This window comes from Pseudopodoces humilis, chromosome 19 (assembly GCF_049639895.1).
Source record: "Pseudopodoces humilis isolate 2021_Gansu_Grassland_sample_001 chromosome 19, ASM4963989v1, whole genome shotgun sequence".
Classification (NCBI taxonomy): domain Eukaryota; kingdom Metazoa; phylum Chordata; class Aves; order Passeriformes; family Paridae; genus Pseudopodoces; species Pseudopodoces humilis.
This window is the reverse complement of record NC_142218.1, coordinates 12,288,439-12,311,728: the sequence shown is the minus strand read 5'-3', so window position 1 is coordinate 12,311,728 and position 23,290 is coordinate 12,288,439. Positions and strand designations below refer to the sequence as shown.

At 38.5% G+C, this 23,290-nt stretch overlaps 2 protein-coding genes across 3 annotated transcripts; both read left to right on the top strand.

Annotated features, from left to right (window-relative positions):
* The first annotated feature begins 2,924 nt into the window (after positions 1-2,924).
* On the top strand, positions 2,925-14,153 carry SPO11 (SPO11 initiator of meiotic double strand breaks). The gene is made up of 14 exons (XM_014254116.2): positions 2,925-2,999; positions 3,078-3,222; positions 5,281-5,394; positions 7,793-7,881; positions 8,484-8,550; positions 8,757-8,865; positions 9,474-9,560; positions 10,844-10,880; positions 11,104-11,213; positions 12,109-12,208; positions 12,706-12,743; positions 13,406-13,482; positions 13,679-13,790; positions 14,034-14,153. The coding sequence occupies exons 2-14, from the start codon at positions 3,125-3,127 to the stop codon at positions 14,151-14,153; spliced, it is 1,158 nt and encodes a 385-aa protein (XP_014109591.2). The 5' UTR covers positions 2,925-2,999; positions 3,078-3,124.
* A 1,110-nt stretch (positions 14,154-15,263) lies between these two features.
* On the top strand, positions 15,264-22,927 carry RAE1 (ribonucleic acid export 1). 2 transcript variants are annotated; one of them, XM_005524852.3, is made up of 12 exons: positions 15,264-15,362; positions 15,865-15,961; positions 16,094-16,198; positions 16,787-16,879; positions 17,285-17,371; positions 17,795-17,881; positions 18,127-18,198; positions 18,696-18,803; positions 19,115-19,221; positions 19,328-19,403; positions 19,906-20,100; positions 21,603-22,927. In XM_005524852.3, the coding sequence occupies exons 2-12, from the start codon at positions 15,872-15,874 to the stop codon at positions 21,687-21,689; spliced, it is 1,107 nt and encodes a 368-aa protein (XP_005524909.1). In that variant the 5' UTR covers positions 15,264-15,362; positions 15,865-15,871; the 3' UTR covers positions 21,690-22,927. The 2 variants fall into 2 exon arrangements, with proteins under 2 accessions (XP_005524909.1, XP_014109545.1); XM_014254070.2 differs by having other exon boundaries at positions 15,296-15,389.
* Positions 22,928-23,290: the final 363 nt, after the last annotated feature.

Sequence of the window (23,290 nt, the reverse complement as noted above, 5' to 3'; positions counted from 1 at the left end):
GCTGTGGAGCCAGGTAAACTGCGCACATACATTGGTTTGGTGTTGTTCTTTTTAACCACCAGTTATTTTTAAGGAAATATCCCATTTCAAGTTGTGAGCTGTTAGCAGTGAATGACATTTCATCTCCTATTTCTCTGGGCTTTGTTCATTAGACATAGATCAGTAATTTTTCCTGTAATTAGCAGGTGATAGATGTTGTCCTGTTTCATCACAGTGAATTTAATTTAAAAGTTTCTGAGCAGTAACATTTTCTATGGCACGTGTGGTGCCATCTACTGCACAGCTTGGTAGAGGCAGGACAAGAGAAATGCATCCCTCCACTGCTGCCCTCATTTCTTTCCTCCCATCTTAACATTTAAAAATGATTCCTCATTTGCTTTCCTAGTAATTTTCCCTCTTATATACATAAATGTATATAAACACTTATTAGAGTATATATTATACACATTTATCTATAAATGTACATATACATATTTCTATATCTTTTTAAACATATGCCATCAATATTTGGAATTTAATTTTGGTGGGTTTTTTGACAAGATTTTAAAAAGGGAAAATAAATAAAGAAAGAGGACTCTAGGAAAATAATCCGTTAGTCCATTTATTGATTGTAGTTAATTTACCTGTCATATTCTGGATACAAATTTATCTGCTTAGATGTATTTATATTTAGATATATGTGTGCACTATTAAGTTGGAAGCATGGAAATTTTTGTTATTTTTTTGTTAACTCAGATATAAACACTATTTTAGTTGGGGTTTCTTATGATTGCTGTTCCATGTGTGAAGAAGTCATTAAATTGGCTTCTCACAAGCTGATGTATTTAGTTTTGTTTGCAATCTGTTGCTGGGGGCATGGTGTAATTTTGGAACTTCCATATCAAACAAAAATCTGTTGATTTTGATGTTGAGTTGTTGGAAAGAGCTACAGAGATTTTACATAAATATTTCCGGAGTGATCTCAAGATACCTAAATGCCAAAGACTTAAGATGAAAGATCTGAAAATTTCAATTTATTAATTCTCCTTTCTTTGACTTCCCTCTGTTAATTGAAGCACCTTGTGTTCATATCATCATAGCCTGAGGTTTTCCTTGAATAAATCAATGCATGAATTTTTTAATTACCTGCTCAGGCAGGATTTGGATTGCTCACTCATACAAGTACCAAAGAAGAAAAGTTCAGTGGCAGTAGCTAGTGGAGCAACATTTTAAAAACTACATCATCTAACTTGCTAACAAGTCTAAACATCACTATGTTTGAAATGCTGCTGGCTGTGAGCTGGATTGAGCACAGCTTCCAATACTGCTGACTGCTGTGCACTAAACATGATACTATCAACAATGAGCTTTGAAAATTTTTTTCCCTAGAAAGGACAAGCCTTAAGATATTTATATCCTAAGTAACTTCTAACACTCTCAGAGAGACCTCTGATGAGGAGCCAATTAGGATGACATAGTTATGAGTTGAAAATACACCTTGGCATATGATAACTGCAAAGGTAAGAGCAGTTTAAGTTTGTGATATTTGGGGTTTTTGCCACAGATCTGATGGTGTGGGAGCCCTGATCTCTGCCCACAAAAACACTGCAGAACCAGAGAGTGCCAAGGAGTACCAGGGGTTGCTCCTCTAGCCCGCACCAGGATTCCCAGGAGTGCTGCGTTTTCTCTTTGGCATCACCATGAATTTAAGTATTCTGAAGTGAAAGACTGGATTTTTTTGGAAGGAAAAACTGAACACCTAAAGATGAAATGCACCAAAATACTCATAATGTGCAGGGTTTCTTCCCAAATTCACTGTCTGTGTCTGGCTGTGTCACAGCGCCATTGTACAGCGCTGCCCTCTGGCCGGAGATGACATGTGAAAAACAACAATCCTGGTTCAGCTATAAACCTTACAAAATTTAGCATTCTTTTCTTAAATTTCAGCTTCTCTGGAAGCCAGTGATTCATGACTCTTAGAACTGGGGTTTATTGTTTGTTCAGAATACAATGCTTTAACAGCTTATTGAGAAAGATTTGACAACATATCACAAGACGGTCGTAAACCTTTGGAATGCTGAAGGCAAGCGATAAAAAGTAGCACTAAATCTTTAATCTCAGTAGAAGTTGAATTCCACTTTGGGGAAGGAGGTGGATTTTCCAGCAGCTGGAGTCACACCGGAGCTCCATCTCCCTCAGCTTCCCGCCAGTCAGGAATGGACATTTGAGATTACGAGAAGAGGAAAATGGCTGGATGAGAAGCGATCAGCTCTTTGGGCACATTCCAGCCAGCCTGGTTGGGTTTATTCCAGAAGCCTGGGTGCTGTGGGGTCTGTGGGCAGCCATCAGCTCCATGGACGGGCCTGAGGGTCAGTGTCCAGCGCAGGCCATGGCCCCGCAGGGTGGGCGGGGCCTCCACCTGTCTGTCAGGAAAAGGCGGGAAGAGCCCTCAGGCACCAAAAGCAGCGGGCGCGGCCCTTCGTCAGTCAGGACAGGTGGAAAAAGCCCTTGGCAGGTCAGGAAAGGTGGGAAAAGCCATTGGTTGGTTTAGAAAAAGTGAGACAATCTCTCAGTTGATCAATCAGGATAGGAAAAGGCCTTATCTGGTCAGAAACGGCAGGAAAGACTCAGCTGGTCAGAAAGGGCGGGAAATGCCCTCAGCCAGTCAGAAAGGCCAGAAAAAGCTCTTGGTCATTCTGGAATGGCAGAAAAAGCCCTTGGTCAATTAAGAAGAGTGGGAGAATCCCTTGGCTGGTCAGGAAGAGCAGGAAATGCCCTTGGTTGTTCTGGAAGGGTGGGAGAAGCTCTGAGTTGGTCAGGATGGTCAGGAAAAGCCCTCAGTCAGGCAGGGTGGGTGGAAAAAGCCCTCAGGTGGTCAGGACAGCGTGTGCCAGCTCCTGCTTATTATGAAGGGAGGGAGAAGCCCTCAGTTGGTCAGTGAGGAAGGGTGGGAAAACCTTGACTTTGGTTTCTACAGCAAATTACCGCCTTTTCTGAGTGACCCTGTGTTTTGAGCTCAGGTCATGAGTTTTACATCCAGCAAGCAGAAGAGTGATTTCCAATTTCTGTGATAACCTCTTTTTGTCTCTTTTTAACAGGGCTTCTTCCCTATCCAGAGAAGTTGGACTGACCTGCAGCAGCCTCAATGGAGGAGCATGGTCTGTGTCCCACTGAAGCACCAGCTGGGAACAAGGCCAGCTTCAGGGAATCAAGTCTGTCTGGTCAGGAAAGTCACGTCCCCAGGTAAAAAATGTGAAATATAGCACCTCTACTCTCTGTGGTAATGCTTAAGTAGGTAGAACACTATTGCACCAAACAGGCTCATGCTAAAGCAAAAAACATAATCCAAAATTCCAAAACAAATGGGGTCTCGAATTGCAAACAACATCTTCATTCCCTCAGACCTCTCCAAAAAGTCTGTGGCTACTGAAATACAAAAAACTATGACAAAACGAGCATACTGAATTACACCAACAAAAAACCCTTGCCAATTTTAAAGTCTTTCTGCACACAGCATATCAGCCTCAGCAGCTAGAACAGTCTGGGAGCATCGTGAAGGTATTTTAAAAATAAAAGGATGTTATTAACGTTACTCTTTGGAGATTTCTTGATCTCTGGCTCATAACTTTAGCGATACACAGTACTAACTTTTGTAGTGTGCTGGTTTATTACATTGCAGATTTTTCTTTGTAACTGTTTCTTTTGTCTATCTTGTTAGTTTGCTAAAGGTGCTATAATATAAATATTTTTTGCCTTTTATGTTGAAGATCATTTCTCCTTTTATACAGAAATAAGTATCTATTCTGCTGCAACCTGTTGGAAGTGACCAGGCAAACCCTGTGAGCTGTGCAGCATCTTCCCCTTCTCTGCTCAGATGTCATTGTTAACTACACCACAGTGAATTTTAAGTAGACATACTTGGCCAGTGTCAGATGTTTGCTTATTAAAATTCAGATAATCTCTGCAAAAAGAGACAATATCAGCAGGGGGTACATAGAGACTTCCTGCCCTCTTCCTCCTATTTTACATTTTGCATATTATATTTCCAATTTCTGTTGGCTAACAAGTGGGGAAATTGGGATTGGAACAGAAACCTGGACTTGCAAATTCTGCAGAAAACTTTGAAGTACATCTGGAATATTAAGATAGTTAAAGTGGACAGGGTCAAATTAATAAGTAAAATATTTATGAGTATCAAAGTAATAATGTGATTTAGAATTCCTACCTATTGGTTCTTTCATCCATCTGCCCATACAGATTTTTATTGTCTTCAACACTAATTTTTTATTCTGCTGGAACTTTAAATTGCTCTAAAAAAATATAATTAAGTTCCAGCAAACTGGAGAGAGTATGGAAGCTAAGTCATAAAATGGGAGAAACATATTCAGCTGATAGAAGGGAGCTTTAATGACAGCTCATTATTGTTTAAGGAGACTCTACTTAATCTTAAAAATCATTCTTGCTGATTTGATATAATTCATTTTGTGTAGCACGCACTGATATTGACTCATCTTTTCTCTGCATATTACTTAATGACAGAATTGGACTTTGCTGATAAAACTTTGGGCTAAAATAAGTTCCATGAATTCTCTAATTCCTACCTAGACTTAAGACAGTGCAGAGTACACTTGCAATTTTAAGGACAGCTGAAATGCTGGAGTCAGATTGCTTATGAAAATAAAAAGCATCTGTCATAACACTCAAACCAGCCTGGAGTTTTGCTGTAAGGGATCTGCTGCAAAGCTGCTTTGTCTTTTTAGGTGAAAGATACAGATTTGATTCTTTCCATGGTGAGTCTGTTGAGCCTGAGCCTTCGTGTAATTAAAATCCTTAGCAGTTTGTTCAGGGCAGCAGATCAAAAGGTTAATGTGCAATGTACAACAGGAAGTATTTGTACTCTTGAACACTTTTAAAATTTATAGCATTTAAAAACAACTTCGCCAAAATCATGGCCAAAGCCAATATTACCTCATTTATAGTAAAACATTAATCATTAGTCACAAACCAGCCAGTTGGTCTAGAAGTTCAGCTGGTGAAAAATTTGATGGTTACAGGATTGAATAGAAATATACTTTAAATTGTGTCCTCTAGTCATGCATTTGCAATGGAAAGGCAAAGGCTTTAGGGAAACAGAGCAAAACAAAATTTGAAAATGAAGGTGTTCCTCCACACTTCTGAAACTAAAGTATGCTGTAAGCAGTTTTGGCTCACATGATTTTTGTAAGAGTGGGTTAGTTTAAAAACTTAAAATAGAACTAGATTTTATCATATGATCTGTGTCATTAATTCTCTTTGTTTCAGTTCTGAGGTTCTTGAAGCAATAGAAAATGTTATCCAAGGTATATTTCAAAGCCTGGCTCAAAATAAAGCACCTGTTCTCACAGTGGCTAACAGAACAGACTGGAGAAACATCGAGTAAGTAGTAAATATTCCAAAGTCCTGGCTTCTATTAATATAAATGTCATGAATATGAATTTGATTATGTAACTTCCAGAAAAGTTAATCATAGATAATCATTCTATAAGCATTAGAGTCAATAAATAATTTTAAAAAGTAATGGACAAATAAAAAGTAATGCTTAGTAACCACTCTGAACAGACATCATGTATTAAGTAACAGCAGACCATAGCACAAAGGGAAATGTAAAACTACTGTAATAGGGGTTGGAAAGGAAAGGGTGGTCCTATAAACAATCTTTTTCTGGAAGCAGTAGAAACCAGAAATGATAGGCTGTGTTAGAGTGAAAAAAACTGGTTTAGGCTGGAAGAAATTACAGGCAATTCTGTCCTTCAAACCCTTTGAGTGCTTCCTATTTTCTTCTTTTTTTTTTTTCTTTTCCTCATGGTATCACATTTCTTTAAATGATAGTGATAAACTTATTCTTTCATTATTCAGAGAAGACGCATCTCACCTCTCCCTGCTGTGTTTCTTACCTGTGTGCAGTTCTAAGTTCATTACCAGCAAAATAAAGCAAACCAAATTTCCAGTATGTTATTTAAATTTCAGATCTTCTGCCAGCTGATGTAAACAGGACCAGAGAAAAAGAAACCTGTCCTCCTTTACAGCACATTCTGTGATTTGTAGAAGTTCCTTATGCAGCAGTATTATTCCAAGGAGTTCATTTAAACTGAAAATCCCCAAACCTGAGAGATTAGCTGATTTCTACAATATATAACAAAAGAATAAAGGAAGACACAAACGTATTTCTGGCCTTTTAACAGCATTGGATATCAGTGGGTTAAAGGATATTCAGATTGATAAAATTGCAGAGGTGTTTGTAAATGGACACATTACAAACATTTAAGGTTGAGGAAGCACAGCAAACTTTCCAGGCATAACACTCTGGTGGAATACTCATTTAATGAGAACAATAAACTTCTGCCAATCAAAAAACCTGAGGGGCCTGAAGGTAATCAGTTAACTGAAAGGCTTGTAGGTTCCAGGGAATTTAATGGTTTGTGTCTTGATAGTTTGACAAAAATGTTTCCCTCAGATGTCTGTAAAATTAAAATGCTCTAACAAAGTTTTGCAATTTTTGGTAGTCTTTGGGGAAATGGTGTTCCATGCTAGAAAAACAAATGTGAACTGTCAGTTACCATCCAAAATCATATGGGGGAAAATGTTCAAATTAAAACGAGTTAAGATCACAGTATGTTAAAAATAAGAGTCATCAATCACATCAAAAAGAGCAGAACCATTACTCCTGGTGAAGAAGTGTAATCTCAGATATGGGTTACAGAAAACTCTTCTGCTGGAGTAAGAACAGTCTTGGGAAGAATGGGAGTGATGTGGTGTTTAACCTGAGAGTAATTCAGGACAGTCTTGATTACCCTTTTCCTCCTTTTCAGTTACAATGTTAGGAGCAGGCAAGGGAAAAGCACAAATAACTTTTAAATGTTACAACACAAAGGCAATAAAGTTACTTTAAAGCTGCCAGGCAGATGCTACATCGGGCTGTCCCTGTAGATTTGTGCAGCGTGCGTGCTCTGCCACCCAAAGGACGCACGGAGCAAAACCTTGGACAAACGAATTTGGAAACATGATGTGGTTTAGGATAAAATTATAGCCATTAAACCACCAGCACTTTTTAAAAGTATATACGGAACTCTGAAATGAAAAAGAATGCTTTAAAGGCAGAATCATAAGGCTCTAAATCAATTTTAAGTAAAATAATGAAGTGTCCTTAAGAAAATAACTGATTCTTTTGGTGAAATGCGCACTTTCAGATGGGAAATGGTGAAGCATGAAATAGTGGAGCTCATTTAGGTTAATCAACTGTTTAGAGAGGAAGATACACCCCCTTTTTGTTTCCAACCCTTAATAGCAGAATACAATTAAGCTATCCTGATAACAATTTAAGGGCATAGTTTAGATAATAATATGTATTCTGAAATAGAAACACTTTTTCATCAGTCTACATCAGGAAGTCACTTGTGTCGGATGATTTTTGTTTTAATAATGATTCAGATTTTTTCTTCTCATTTATTCCTTTGTTTTCATACTAAGTAATTACTGATGCTAACAGTTCTAAACATGTATAAAAGATTTTTCTTGCCTCTATTTCTGTCTGGAAACTTATCTACTTTATACTTTAATTCGGTCTTGAAGCATCTTCTCGAGAAACTCTTTGCTGCCTTTTTCTTTTGGCCACCCCAAGCCCACCCAAGCTGATGTTTTCTGGGCTGAGTCCGAAAATAGCACTGCTGTATTTGATTATAGGAAAGGGGTTTCTGACTCTGAGTAACCTTGCAGAGAACAATTTACCTGTACTCAGGGAGTTTGCAGTTTATTGTGTTTGTTTGCATTTTGTCAGATTTAAAGATTCTGTAGGTCTACAGATGATACCAGGTTGTACTACAAAACAAATAAGAAGTGACTGCCCTCAATCTGCAAGAAGATTTGGTAAGTTAAAAAAAAGTCCAAAGCAGAGTTCTCAGGCTTTTCTTTATTTTTTTTCCCCCTTAGTTCCCAAGTTCATAAAAAAAAATCTAGAAATTAAAATATGCACCAGTTTGGGAGTGTGTGGCTGATATAACCTGATACTATGATCAGCCTTTCAGCTTTTCTCTTTTTTCCTCTATTTAATTATAGTGAGTGACAGTGAAATTAATACAATATTGTTAGAGTTTCTCCCCTCCCTCAATGGATATCAACTAAAGGCATATTTAATAAGTCTTCATGTAAAAACATCACCCTTCTTCAAAAAGCTGGCCAGGAAAGGAATCTTGGACTACAGACAATAAGCTCATTTCTTTTTCCAACTCAGTCATTTCATTTCTTGGCCTGGACATTAGTGAATACATTCCCTCACTTAACTCCCTCATATTTTTTCTCATTATGCTAGAAATTAATGAGTCTATTGAATAGTACAATCTCTCTGTATTTTCACTGTACATTTCAAACTTTTATTTATGGGACAAAGATATGATCTTATATAAAGACAAATTATTGTATACACATTTCTGAAAATGGATAGAATGTTTTGTAAAATGTATTTTTTTCAGCTCTGATGCTCAAGATATTATCAATGATCTATAAGATGGTGCAGAGCAACACTTATGCAACTAAAAGGTAATGGAGTCAATTTCTGCAATTTCAAATGAAGCTGTGTTTTAAGTATGTTTTTGTGAAAATCAACCTGTAGGATGCAAACCTGCAGGATTCCTGTACACAGAATGCTTTAGGTTTATCTGGTTAATCATATTCTTTATAAAATTCTCATGGGCCTGCAGGTGTTTCAGTATTATAGTTACAAATACAATATTTTGTCTTGGTAGAGATATATATTATTCAGATACTCTACTGTTTGGGAGCCAAAGTGTCGTGGACCAAATAATCAATGACATTTCTTGCATGCTTAAGATACCTCGGAGAAATCTACATGTAGTAAGTGGCTTCTTATCAATATTTTTGTCATTATTTCCACATCTTATTAAACTGATTAAACTGAAAGGGGAAATATCACAAAAAGTTGTCAGTTAGAATTAAATAGTTAAAATAAAAAGTCTTATCGGTGCTAATAAAACTTAGTTATGGTTTATTGTGGCATTCAAAAGGGATTTTTCTTCACAGAAAATTCAGAGTTTGCTTTTTCCAAAGGGTTTGGAACAAACTGCCCACTAAATCACAGGGACTTTTGTTATCATCTAGTTAAGGCAGTGCTCAAACTTCAGAATGCAAGACACCCTTTTATAAGTTTCTACTCGAATTGATAATTTGGGGTTTAAATGAGATATTGAAGTACATCACAAATGTAACTACCTGCCATATTGACTTGTATCTCATGTCTTACAAGAGTTCCTTCATACCTAAAATTATTTATTGTAAGTAACTCCTTAGGTCCATGAGGATAAAACATTGCTTAGTGTTTAAAAGGCTGATGGCAGTGAATCACTGCTTAATACCAATCGGGACTCTTCCCAGGGATTTCTTGCTTTGTCTGTGCAGTATAGTAACTTCCCATTTACTCTGTACAACTTACTATTTTTTTCCAGCTGTCTACAACTAAAGGTTTTGTTGCTGGTAATTTAAGTTACACTGAGGAAGATGGTACAAAAGTGAATTGTACCTGCAGTGCAACAGTATGTATAATAAACCACAAACACAATCCATAACATCTGCTTGTATATAAAGACATCCTGCACTCCTTGGAGCTCAGGTTACAGTGTACATTTATTACACAAACTTCTGCTTGTGGCAAATTGAGGCATTACAACCTGGGTGAATAAAATAGATTAAAATATTGCTTATTAACTGTATTGTAATTCTGAAGCTTAGCTCTAAACTCACCAGGAATAAATCTTTGTATAAGGATTTTAGCACTACCTTCTGTCATAGAATCCTTGCAGAGGAAGTTGTATATATTATATATCTTAGGATTTATATTACAGTGTTCTGTCAAATGAGTGCTCTTGAAGCAAAGAATCACAGGCACTCTGGATATACAGCATTTCTGTCACAGCAGATTGAACTCTGGCAGAGAGAAAACAAGTTAAAATTGGTTTAAGGGGATGAGATTCAACTGACCTAGGCCTGAAAGTTTTCTACAGCAATGCAGAGTATGAAAGCAGAAATAAAACTCAGACTTGCTGACTACTGTCACAATTTTCTCAAAAATGTTTATTGTAAGACTTAGTTGGTCATTTCAAAATTGAAAGGCAACCTTAGCTGCCCATCACACTTTGTATGTAAACATTAAGTCCCCTGTTACTGATCTCCATATTTTTATTTGCTGAGTTGTTCCACCCTGGCACTGGGGGTGATTTATAGTCAGGAGTTAAAACAGACCACACACTTCCATATATACATTCTCTTTGACCAAGTTCTTCCCCCAGTTCCTGTTTTCTTGTCCATATGCTTGCCAGATTCAGCCAATCCTAATTGAAGACGTAAAGTAAACTTCAGCATGTCTTCAAGTTGTTGCTCTAAAATATTCATAAAATCAGGTTAGAGGTCAATAAAAGAATTAATTTAATGGTCTTACAAAAAGGATGTTTAAAGTCCATATTAAATTTGCAATCTTCACACCAAGCAGACTTTTTTTATGGCTAAGACAGACAAAACATTAATCAGGACATTATTATCTTCTTCATGACCATAAGATGATCAATTTTCTGCAACAGTGGCACAAAGACTTTTGAAAAGCATTTTGTTATGACAGGAAGACTCCTAGACCACTAAAGAATAGTGCATATGAATGGCTGAATACACTTGTAAAGAGGTGAAAATATCAGAACAGATCTTGCATATAGAGGAGGAATGGTGGTTTCAGGATGAAATCCTGTCCGTCATTACCGAATGTTGTTATTTTAAAATATTTCATTTTCTCTATTTGAAATGATTAATCTCATTTTTGTTGCTTTAGGCAGTCACGGTGCCATCTAATGTTCAAGGAATTAAAAGTATCCTTTGAGCAAGAACTCTAATCATAGAAGGAAAAAAAGAAAGTAAAAACAAGGAATATTCCAAGTTAAACAATGTTCTGGTAAATTTTGCTTTCCTTGTTGGCTCTGACATTGAGTCATGATCACTGCTCTTGGCTCCAGGACAGGTATTTTAGAGCACTTGGTTTTAATTGATTGGTGTGATGGATCATTTTACATGCAGCTGGCCTTAACACAAAAGATTTAACCTCACATGCCAAATTTATATTAATTGTAGAAAAAGATGCAACTTTCCAGAGACTCCTGGATGATGACTTCTTCAATAAAGTGTCCCCATGTATCATGATCACGGTATGCACCTTATGTTTCATATCCTCCAGCTACACCTAATTGAAGGAATACTTTAGCACTGTAGAGCTGCTCAAACTTGGGCAAAAGGCCATAATAAAATTAATTTGAAACATATTTAACAATAATTTTTAAAATGTAATTATCCTCACAGAAATATGAAATACATGTTCTAAAGACTTATTTCCTCCAAACATCTCCTTAGAGCTTGGTAGCTTATCAGCTCCCTGTGCTGCTGCAAAGCTGCTGCTCAGTCTCAGAAAGGCTCAGCTGTTGAGTGACCTTTTGTCCTTCTGGACCTGAGGTTTTGCAAACCCAAATGAAACAGAATTGGTTGATTTTGGATTGTACTGAAAGAGCTATGGAGCCAGGGGAATTAACAGGAATGTGTAAATGAAATATGCATACAATCAGGAAAAAACATTTCACCATTCCTAAGAGAGATAAGCACTTCTACTATGCTGTGCCACAAATGGTTCAGCTCAGTCAGTCAGTCATAGCAAGGACTTGTTTTATAGCGTTCCATTAGCGCCGTAAGTATTTTTTTAAGATAAAAAAGTGGCCTTCTTACACCAGCCCATGCAGACAACAGCATATATCTGTGCATCAACTCCCAGACCTTACAAATTAATTTCTTGAACAGGTTGATGTCTGATGCTTCTGCACTGCCCATAATCCAGAACACCTGCCCAGCTGCTCCCAGCCTGGCCCTCTCTCTGCACAAAGCCAAAATAGGAGCATGGAACTTTCTCTGCAAAACAGCTGCTGGAGAAATGTTTCTGCCAGCAGTTTGTTTGCTTGCTTTTAAATGGCAAATGTAAACACGTGTGTAGCCAGATGTTGTTTCAGTTAATTTAATCTTAGTTAGTTTCATCTATTTTTTTTTTCATTTCTTTAGGGAAGAGGCATACCAGATCTTAATACACGACTTTTGGTCAGGAAGCTGTGGGATTGTTTTCAAATTCCTATTTTCACCCTTATGGATGCAGATCCACATGGTAAATCTGTAGAGGTTCAAAGGCATGAAAGGAAAGAAAAATTTGTTTAGAATGTACTTTCTCACTCTTAATGGGAAGGTTCTGACAGCTCAGGAATCCAACAGAATCAGAATGTGACGTATCTACATCAATCCCACCTTAAATCAGGGAGATTACTGCAAACTGAGAAGCAGCTGCTCAAAGAAATATTATTAAGAGATATGAATTACACAGGATAAAGGACACTTCTAATAAGAGATGTTGGACAATGTGTAAAAGAGATCATTATCCTTGAGTTTGAATGGACTGCACACAGCATGAAACATTTAACTATATGAAGGTGACATGCTGAGATTCTGATTGTTTTGACATAATCCAAAGATATGTGTAAACCATAAGAACCTCACTAACCATAAAGCCATAACAGTTGTGCCATAAAACTGATTTTTTTTAAACAGTCTCCTTAAACATGTCCATTGTGCAGGCAGACACTTGACTTTTGCTATTCTGTAACCCAGGTATAGAAATAATGTGCGTCTACAAATATGGATCTGTGGTGAGTATATTTTTTTTCCCCTTCAAATACATTGTTTTGTAGCCCAGCCTGGAAGCTGGAAGCATGAAATGCTACAGCCTTTGTCAGAATGGGTGCTGCTTTTTACCATTTTGTTTCAACACAAAGAGGTGATTTTTAGGCCTTGTGTGTCTGCAGAAACAGCTTCTTCCTGCAACAACAACAAAAAATTGATAGTAATGCCAGGTGTTTCATTTAACCATATTTCACAGTTTTTCTCTGCTGCACAGGCAGTTTTCAGACAGTCCAAATAGAAAAGGGTTCACCATTTAGATTTGTTTCTGCCTTAGAAGAGGAATGAAGGCTGGAGGGACCTTAGGAGGAGGAGAACCTAATGGGTGAGATGGGTGATTCTCCACAATATAATGTTATTTTGGTGAAGATTTCATTCTGGGTGAGAATTTGCTTAGGGATACTTGTGTTAGTGTGGAACATTATGGAAGAAGAGGCAAGAGAAACAAGAAAGTATTATCATGTTACATGGCCACAGAGAATATGGAAACACAACACAGAAGGCAGGCAGATAAAGGTGAAGGCAGAGGGCAGGACCTGATGTGTGAACTGGTCAGTAGAGAAATGGAAAAAGAACATCACAAGTCAAAATAAAGATCAAGGAATGTTATAGCTGACCTTTCTTATTTTAGTCAATGTCCTTTGAGGCCCATCATCTCACTGTTCCCTCTGTCAAGTGGCTTGGTCTCCTTCCATCTGATCTCGAGAGGTGAGCCATTTCCTCAAAAGAAAAAAAAGTACCCTTCTGCTCCACAGAGAGGAAGTGCAGTCTGACTTACTGCACAAAAATCCATTTAAATCCATTGCTCTTTTCATGCATTATTTTGGCTTAATATAAGGAAATAAGATAGATAAATATATTTTTAAGTGCAAGAGCAAATTTAGGAATTTTATTTTCTTTTCAGATTAAACATATGCAAAGATGCCTTGATTCCATTTACAAAGCAAGATGAAAATAAGTTAGCAAGTATTCAAAAGAGACCTTACATTGCTTGTCAGCCACTGTGGAAAAAAGAGGTCTGTATAAACCTATTGTTTTTTTATTTCTTACTCCCCACAGGACAAATCCTATATCTGACAAGCTCTTAAGATAGCACAACCAGCCAGGTTTTGTAGTCCTAAAAGAAGGCAAGATTGAGAAAGCCTGAGATGTCTCTCTGAACCACTTTACAGCTCTACATGCACATACAATGAGTGGATGGAATTTTCTCACTTGACTTCCTATATACATTAATTTTTGCTCTTTTTTTTCTCTTCTAGCTGGAAATTATGGCAGCATCTAAACTGAAGGCTGAAATTCAAGTTTTAACTTCTCTCTCATCAGATTACCTGTCCAGAGTCTATTTACCAAACAAACTGCAGTTTGGTGGATGGCTATGAATGCTGCTCTGCAAATGAAATGTTTTTTCTATATATTGATTTAATTTGACTGCACTTAAGGAAAAAACGTGCAGAGGCAAAGGAGTATCTGTCAGTTTCTTGTTCAGTTTCTTTATCTCTGTACCTGGAGTAAAATTTTCTCTTTTTCTTTGTTCAAACTATAAGAGTAATTATGAATTTTGCAGAATATGGCTGTTTCTAATCTGTGGTTTCCGCTGTGAAACAGCGCCAAATGCAATAACACACATAGAAAAGATAATTAAATATGTTCCTTCTGGCCAGAAAAATGTGAAGTTTAAAAATTTATCCAGGAACTGTTTTGCCTTCTGTTTTAAAGCACAGCATGACACTGTACCAAGCTTTTTATAATTGAAGGGAGTGAAAGATTTGCTTAAGAATATCTATTGTATATGCCTCTTCTAGGAAATTATTTTAGGTACAGAATTGTTCACTGTAAATTCGGACCTAAAAGCCAGAAATAATTCCTTATGAGTGCATATCTGAAGCAGCTATTAATTTTCCAGCAATCAAATTACTATTTGTCTTCAATGAACAAATAAGAAAGCGGATGTTACCGATTAAGAATTTAATAAACAATCCTGTTAATAATGCACATCATAACAGAATCCCTTGTTCATTATATTTATTTAGTTGGCTGTTAACAGTAAAGAGAAGCAGAAAACTGAGGTGATTAAAGTGTACATTAATTTTTATGTGAGGGAGTCAGACTGTGTAGAAAATACGTCCAAAATTGATCTCCACAGTCATTAGCATGGATATTACAGACTATATTTTCAGTAGCTTTATTTAGTTGGGGATTTTTACGGCTGTTCCACCAGTATTAAACTTGAATAAAACATCATTTTTATTTACAGTACAGTGGCAGAGTAACAACAGGCACTGCAATCCCAGGGAATACAAGGCCGGTCCAGCAGCCGCAGTACCACAGGAAGCTTAGGCCACCTGGGGCTCAGGGACATCCCCAAAAAAACACAATTCGCGACTGCTCCCGCTGTTTAAGAAAGAAAACGGAATTTATTCCCCTTTCCGCCCTGCCGGGGCAGGGCCCGGCCGGAACCTCCCCACACGGCCCCGCCCGCCCAGGGCGCAGCCGCGGCCCCGCCCCGCGGTGCATGCGCAGGAGGTGCGGCCCGTCCCGCGCTCGCCGCCGGTCGCGTCGCAGGTTCCGGGCCGAGCGGGCCCGCAGCGGTGCGTGAGGCGGCTCCGGGTGCAGTGGTGCGTGAGGCGGCTCCGGCCCCGCACCGCCTGCGGCAGCGCCCGAGGGACCGGCCCGGGTGTCGCCGGCCGGGAGAGGGAGCCCCGCGGAGCGGCGGCCTCGGGGGTGGGCGGAGACCCCCGGCTGGAGTGGTGCGCCGGAGGGGCAGCACCCCCGGCCGGGCTCGGGGTTGGGTTTCCCTTCGCGGCCTCGCTGCCGCAGCCCCGGGGTGCCAGTGAGGGGCAGGGAGGGGTTGGCTTTGCCAGGACACGGCCCGAGAGGGATCCGCGGCAGGGTGGGTAGCCGGGTGGTGTGGGGGATCCAACAGCCACGAGAAGAGTAATTTTGTTTATTTATTTTATTTTACTGTGTTTTGTGTGGTATATTTGTATATCTCTGGGTGCGTCCCAGGGGTGTCCTGGCGTGGTGGCTGCGGTGAGATGCCCCGGGTACGCTTGAGGGCCTTGCAGGGCTCAACCTTTCTCTCGTTCGCAGGGCAAGGATGAGTCTGTTCGGGTCAACGTCGGGGTTCGGTACCGGAGGTACCAGCATGTTTGGCAGCACGACAGCAGATAACCACAACCCGATGAAGGTACGTGTGTCAGCACCCTGTGCTGCTGTGCGTGTTAATATGTCACAGCAGGACCTACAAACTTATTCTGTAAAAGTAATAAGAGCTGAGTTCACAGTTTTCAAAAGTTCTTCTGTCTCCTGTCCTTTATAGGATATTGAAGTAACATCTCCACCTGATGACAGCATATCTTGTTTAGCATTTAGTCCACCAACGCTGCCGGGTAATTTCCTCATTGCAGGATCATGGGCAAATGATGTAAGTATTCTCAGTTAGACATGCAGATGAATAAAGTGCCTAAATTGCAAAATGGGATCCAAAAAGCTTGTGCAGGGCACCTGAAAACCTAACTTGTTGAAGAGCTGCAAAATTTATGTCTGGTACCAAGGCACTAAGTTTTACATAGTCAATAAATCATCCACTTTGACAGCACAAACCCAGGAAGATTAAGTTATTGATTAAGTTATCATAACAGGGTTTTCTGGTTTGAAGGATGAGATCCCAGCTGGATCAGGCAGGGAGGGAGGGAAGATGAATATGGGCATGTTTTCTAACCGTTATGTTTTGCCCAGCTGAGGGTTAAGGGTTCTTCAGGACAGTGTGGTGAGGGGTACAGGTTTGCAAGGCACTCTTGAGGTGGAACTGAAGTTGTGGGGTTGAGTTTTGGCTCTGCAGGTGAAAGGAACATAAGTAGAATAAATAAGGTTTCACTAGTTCTGAAAACATCCTGACTTCGGTATTTTTAACCATACTTTTTGTTGGATAAACTAAGGCGGGGGTCTTCAAGACAGGTCTTTTCAAGTTCCTGTTAATATGGTTTATCTGCATTGGTTTCTCCTGTTACAGGTGCGCTGCTGGGAAGTTCAGGATAATGGACAGACAATTCCAAAGGCTCAGCAGATGCACACAGGGCCTGTACTAGATGCCTGCTGGAGTGATGTATGTTGTTATTTAACAACAAGTGCTCATTTTTTTACCAAAAGTCTAAATAAATTGGTGTATGGTTTGCAGGCAGATGAGTGCCACATGTAGCTGCAGCCTGGGGTTATTGCATGGACTTAAATTGCTATTATTGTGTGCTAAGTGTGTCCTAATGGGATGGGCTGGCATGGATGTAAGAAGGCTAAAATGAGTTTAAAAGTTAGGAGTGTATTAAAAGCTAGATTAAACTAGTACTGTTTGTTCTTTATGACACAGTCATAAATGGTTTTGGGTTTGTTTCTTCTTCGTCTGACAATCCCTGTACATGTTACATTGATGTTACACTGTTACTAGAAGAAAGTAAGACTTGACAGTTTTTCTTTAGAGGCAGTTAATCTCTTAGCTTTATTCTTGTTTTTTTAGGATGGGAGTAAAGTATTTACTGCTTCCTGTGATAAAACTGCTAAAATGTGGGATCTCAACAGTAATCAAGCAATTCAGATTGCACAAGTAAGTAAAGCCCAAAGAACTAAATGTTTTTTTTTCTCTTTTTTTTTAAAAAAAGCTATCTTTCTAATTTTTATATGCAGTGAACTGCACCTGAACAGGTGATCAAAGGGATTTAAAAACCCTGTGAGCCTGTTTCCTCTGTTTTACCTAAGAGAGCTCTTGTCACTGCTGCAGTGATCTCACAAAGTCACCCTGCTGCATTACCAGGGAAAAAAATTTTAAAAAGTAATTCAGGTTACTTCAGAAATACCAACGTTCTACTGCAACAATAACAGAACTACAATTTACATTCTCAAATTAGGAGTTAGTGTCTGTTTGTAGAGTACGTAATTATGGTGACTAAAATTAGTTACCAGTTATAATTTAAGAAGAGTTAGTTTCATTAATGATTGCTTCTTGCACGTGTGTTTGTCCTTTCTTCAGCACGATGCTCCTGTGAAGACTATCCATTGGATTAAAGCACCAAATTACAGCTGTGTGATGACAGGAAGCTGGGATAAAACTTTGAAGGTATGATTTTTTTTTACCTGGACAAATGGACACAAAGTGTGCTAGTAATTTGTATATGAAAATATTTATGTGAAGTGAAAATATTTTATTATGCTCTAAGAATTAATGGAATAGCCTCACTTCATAGAGAGTTGCACTATTCTGACTATAACTAGAATTAAACAGTTACATTTTCTCTCCTGCAGTAATTTTAAGTGTATCCTGAGCTCCAAGTGTAAGTTTGTTTATTTCTCTGTTCCCATCAGTTCTGGGATACCCGCTCACCAACTCCCATGATGACACTGCAGCTCCCTGAAAGATGCTACTGTGCAGATGTGGTAAGTCAGGATATGTGGTAAACTGGTGCCAGCTGGATAACTGGGAGTAGGAATAAGTTTTGGGGCCTTCTGTAGGACAGGACTTGAATGCTGTTAGTGTTTGATGTCTGTGTGATTGTAGTACTAGAATATAATCTGATCTTCTTGATCAGGCCCTGGAAAATAGGGATTTTCATCATACAAAACACACTTGGTGTCCTTTAACATCACAAAAATCAGCATGAGGACTGAGCTACCCTTAGTTCTGGACAACTTTGTAAACCACTATTGCACTTCACACTAGAGGAATCAGCTCATAATTTGAAGATCTTTGTTGTGTTTAATTTCTCAGTGGCAGGGAAAAACTGACTTGTGTTTGAAGATATGTGGATAAATGAACTTTTTTCTTCATCTGCTTCCTATTTCCCTCCCTGTCAATCCTTTAAGTTCTTCAGGGTGTTCTGCCACACAGTTAACACAAGTGTCTCTCTTACAACCTGTTTTACAACCTTATCCAGGTTCATCCTATGGCAGCTGTGGCCACTGCAGAGAGGGGTTTGATAGTTTATCAGCTAGAGAACCAACCTTCTGAATTTAGAAGAATAGAATCTCCTCTGAAACACCAGGTAAATAATAATATTTGTATTTATACAGATCATTGAAATTCTGGGCTTGACATTTTTTGTAAAAACATGCAGTGTTTCAAAACCAAGTTATCTTAGCATGGCAGTGACCTGATTTACCATTGATCTGCTGCTGATCTTCACAAGGATTTAGAAATTTAAATACTGTTGCCCAAATTCTCAACAGAATTTGAGCTATCTCTTGACCTTGCTAGTGGTTTTGCTTTTCTTTTGCATTGATGACTTTGAACTTTTGTGTCCCTGTGGAAAAGATGTCTCTGTCTAAAACTCCTTTGTATCTTTCTCAAATTCAGCATCGCTGTGTTGCTATTTTCAAAGACAAAGTGAACAAACCAACAGGATTTGCCCTTGGAAGTATTGAAGGCAGAGTAGCTATTCATTATATCAACCCCCCAAACCCGTAAGTATTCAATGATAAAACATCCTCTCTTTATTTCTCAGTTCACAGTGATGAAAATAAAAAGCCCTTTTTTTTTTTTTTTTTTTTTTAATTTTTTAATTTCCAGTGCAAAAGATAATTTCACTTTTAAATGTCATCGCTCCAATGGAACAAACACATCAGCACCTCAGGACATCTATGCTGTGAGTATCCAACATATACACACTGTACACTCCTAATGTAAAATTGGCTCTGATTTGTTTATTCTCCTTGACCTTTCATCTTGCCTGACGCTGTCTTAGACACGTTTAAAGACCTGTCATAGTCATTCTTTAAGAGAAAAGGCAAATTTTTATACTTCAAATAAAACAAGCACTAAATCAGCCTTTCATTGAATCTGCTTGTCAACAAGTAGAGTTGATGCTTGTTAATATTGCAGGTATTGAAATAATAGTTGTGTAATGGCATTATACATTGAATTATTAGTTACTAGGCCAGAAAGATGGGGTTTTTCTTGTTGCTTTCGTGGTTTTTCTTTGGTTGTTTTTGGGGATTCTTTCTCAAAAAAATTTTAAAAAATTAAGAGCCATATCTAATTGAAATTTAGTGTATTTACTCTTGTAGACTTCAGCACATCTTCTGTGAGTGTTGCCATCACCTGTTGCTATGTGTGTGTTTGACATGGTGTTCTGGATGGTTCTGCAGGTTAATGGGATTGCATTCCACCCTGTCCATGGTACTCTGGCCACAGTAGGGTCTGATGGGAGGTTCAGCTTTTGGGATAAAGATGCACGGACAAAGCTAAAAACCTCAGAGCAGCTGGACCAGCCAATATCTGCCTGTTGTTTCAACCACAATGGCAATATATTTGCTTATGCGTCCAGCTATGATTGGTCAAAGGTAAGAAGGATTTAGACTCATGTTCATACTTTCAGTTGACAACTAAGACTCTTCTTCTGAGGCTTTTGCTGTTTTTTCATAACACATTTCCCATAAGGTGACTCTTTCTGACTTCTAAGAGAGCTTATAGTGGCCATTCTAGCCACCTGATGAAGTTTAACATTGAAGCTGTGAGTTTGTGGTGATTCAGCTGGACAAGATAGCTAAACGATGCTGGTTTACAAATGTGGATGAGCAAAATGTAAATCCTCTGATTCAGAGGTTGCTATGGTTGCTCACGCACGTTGTGCTGTGGGCAGTGTCACAGGGCAGTGTGGCACCCTAACAGCTTCCCACAGAGCTTGTGAAATGCACATCTCTGCTGCTTGTGCAGGGAAGAAAGCTGTGACTGTGATTATAAACACTCATCCCAGTGTTTGAATGCTCTGTATTAAATTTTCACTGCCACTTGGTGAGGCTTTTGATGGTGCTTATTTATGCATTTCTCTTCCACACTTAACAATACAGATGCAGCAGAACCACAGCAAGCCATAATCTGTGGAAAATCAATACTTCCTAATAGCTTGAGGGAGGGCAGCAAGCTTGAAATTTCTAACCAATTTTCATGGTGCTTGGTGGATAATGTTCCTTGTGGTTTTGAGTGAAATGAATGCAGAAATCACATAGATTAACTCAGTTGCATGCCGCAGAGAGCCACATTTTAATTCACTGCAAAGTATTTAGTCCTCTGCCCACATTAAAATATTTGTTGGTGCCAGGGCAGATGAATTCTTCAGTTCTGATGCTTGGGTAGACTGCAGTGGCACCTTTCAGATCTGTAAATCACTATTAAGTAGTAAAATCAGTTGGTGCTAAGTACTAACCTTCCTTTCCAGAACCATTTCTTGTCCATAGCGTTGGTAATTTCCAACCAGCATGTTGGACTTCAGGAGCTTTGTTAGTGTTTACTCTCCCTGATTTGGATACTTGGGTATTAATTTGGTAATGTGTATGCAAATGATATGCAAAACAGGACATTTGCATCTGCAACTGGGGATCAGAAAACTCCGCAGTTGCTTGTAGAACTTGGGTTTCACTTTGAAAAAAATGTGACTCTATGTCATTTAAAAGATAGGAAATAAAAAGTGAATCTGGGTGGCCATTAAAGGTTTAGTTTTTTCTCTGCCTTGAATAACATTTAAAAGAAATCATATTGAGTTCTTTTAGGCTGCATCTCTAAAGTAGAACTTAGAGTTATGTGATTATACTTTTAATTAAAAATACTTTATACTTAAAAAATGGATAAAAGTCTCTTAAATTTTACTTTATATGTACAGTTCTTGTAATAGCTTGTTCAAGTAAGCTGTTTCTAATTCACCAATGTGATCCAATATCTGGTCTTAAAGGCTTTAAGATTAAATCTTAATAAACCAAACTAATGGAATAGTCATATTCTTACATTTTAAGTAATGCTGGTATTTTTTTCTTTGAAGACAGTAAATGTAGATTATTTTTGTCTTTAGGGTCATGAATTCTATAATCCACAGAAGAAAAACTACATTTTTCTGCGAAATGCAGCAGAAGAGCTGAAGCCCAGGAATAAGAAGTAGTGAGTCTGAATCTAGCTCCTCTACTTGTTCTGCCCTTCCTGCCTCTGCTCTTCTGCCATTTGTGCCCTGTTGCACCATGGTTCAGTCAACTTTGGATCACAAACATTTAGCAGGAACTGTAGAAATTACACTAAATGTGTTCTGACTTGCTGGAGAACATTTTCCAAATTGGATACTCTGATGTGCATAAGAAAGAGAGGCTCCTATTGACATGACTTAACCACTCTCTGTTCCACAGCAATAAGGAAATTGCAGCAAAATCGACATCTGGGGTAGATATTCCTGCTTTGAAGTGCAACCATTTGTATCTCTGGATTTATTTTGTTATTATTACATTAAAATGTGTTAATTATAATAGTTCTGGAGAAGTTGTATAAATACTGTATTTTTTGTAAGTACTTGGAGAGTCACCAGTAATTCTTCTCAAAGGAGGCTTGTTTTTTTCTTATTAATAATTCAGGGGTTCTTTCATTGCTTTCTGGTTTTTGAAATGGAAGCATTGTCTGCTGTATGCCAGGAAGAAATGCCTTGCAAATAGTTTTCCCTCCTTTTTTAGATGACTGGGAAGGTATGTAAGGGGCCAAGAGCAGTGACAGAAGATGGGCCCAGTGCAAACTTGAGATTTTTCTGACGCTCCTGCAGTGACCATGACTTCTGAGCAAACTGCATTTTCTAGTTCAAAGGAAAAATTGCAGTGGTGCCAAGTGGTGAAACAGCTCAGAGTTCAGGAACATCAGCAAACCTTTAAAGGTTCTATTCATGACCAAACAAATGTGTGCAGAATCCCTTTGACCTAAACTTCTTTGAAGCTGACACCTTTTAGGGTTTTAAGTTGAGTATTTTACATCTCTCTTAACATGGTTTTGTCATGTAACAGGGTGTTCAGGACTGAAGAAAATACTCATTTTTGTATTAATTAGAAAGTAGTGCTAGGGAGCTTCATCCTGATCAAAAATGCTGTGAAACAAAATGAGTGGGTCTCTTTCTGACTTGAATCTACCACTGTTTACTTTTAACTAGCCAGTTGTATACATGCCAAAGTTTTCTTTTTTGGAAGTGAATGCTTATTATTCCTGTCTAACTCTTGTTTGTTTGATAATGACTGAATAAAAAGGGGATGGGGGGAGCATGTATAGAATTACATGGCATATTGTACAAGTTCTCTGTAAAACTGTTATGGTTTAATGCTGATGGTTACGGATTCATGCTACATTTCAAATAAAATTTTTACTAAATGCTTTTTTATATTCAGAAGTTCCGTTACAATAATGTGGGCAAGGCAATGTGCTTCACATTTGAAAGCAGCTTCTTGGCCTTTCACTGGAATTCAAGGACCTTTGCTGAAAAGTCAGGTTCTTTTCCTTCAGTTGCTTGAGCTGAGAATCCAATGCGTTTTCCAGCTTCTATTCCACTATGAATTATTCCTGTGGGTTTGCCTCAAAGAATTGGGAGAGCTGCTGTGAAAGGCATTTTGTTTTGTGAGATGAATCAAGTTCATTGCTGTTTCAGCAGCCAAACACCTGACAGCGTGAGTACAAATGAATCAGACTCTTCAAACTCTCTGCAGCCCACTGTCTTTTCACTCCAGACTCCTCTTCCCT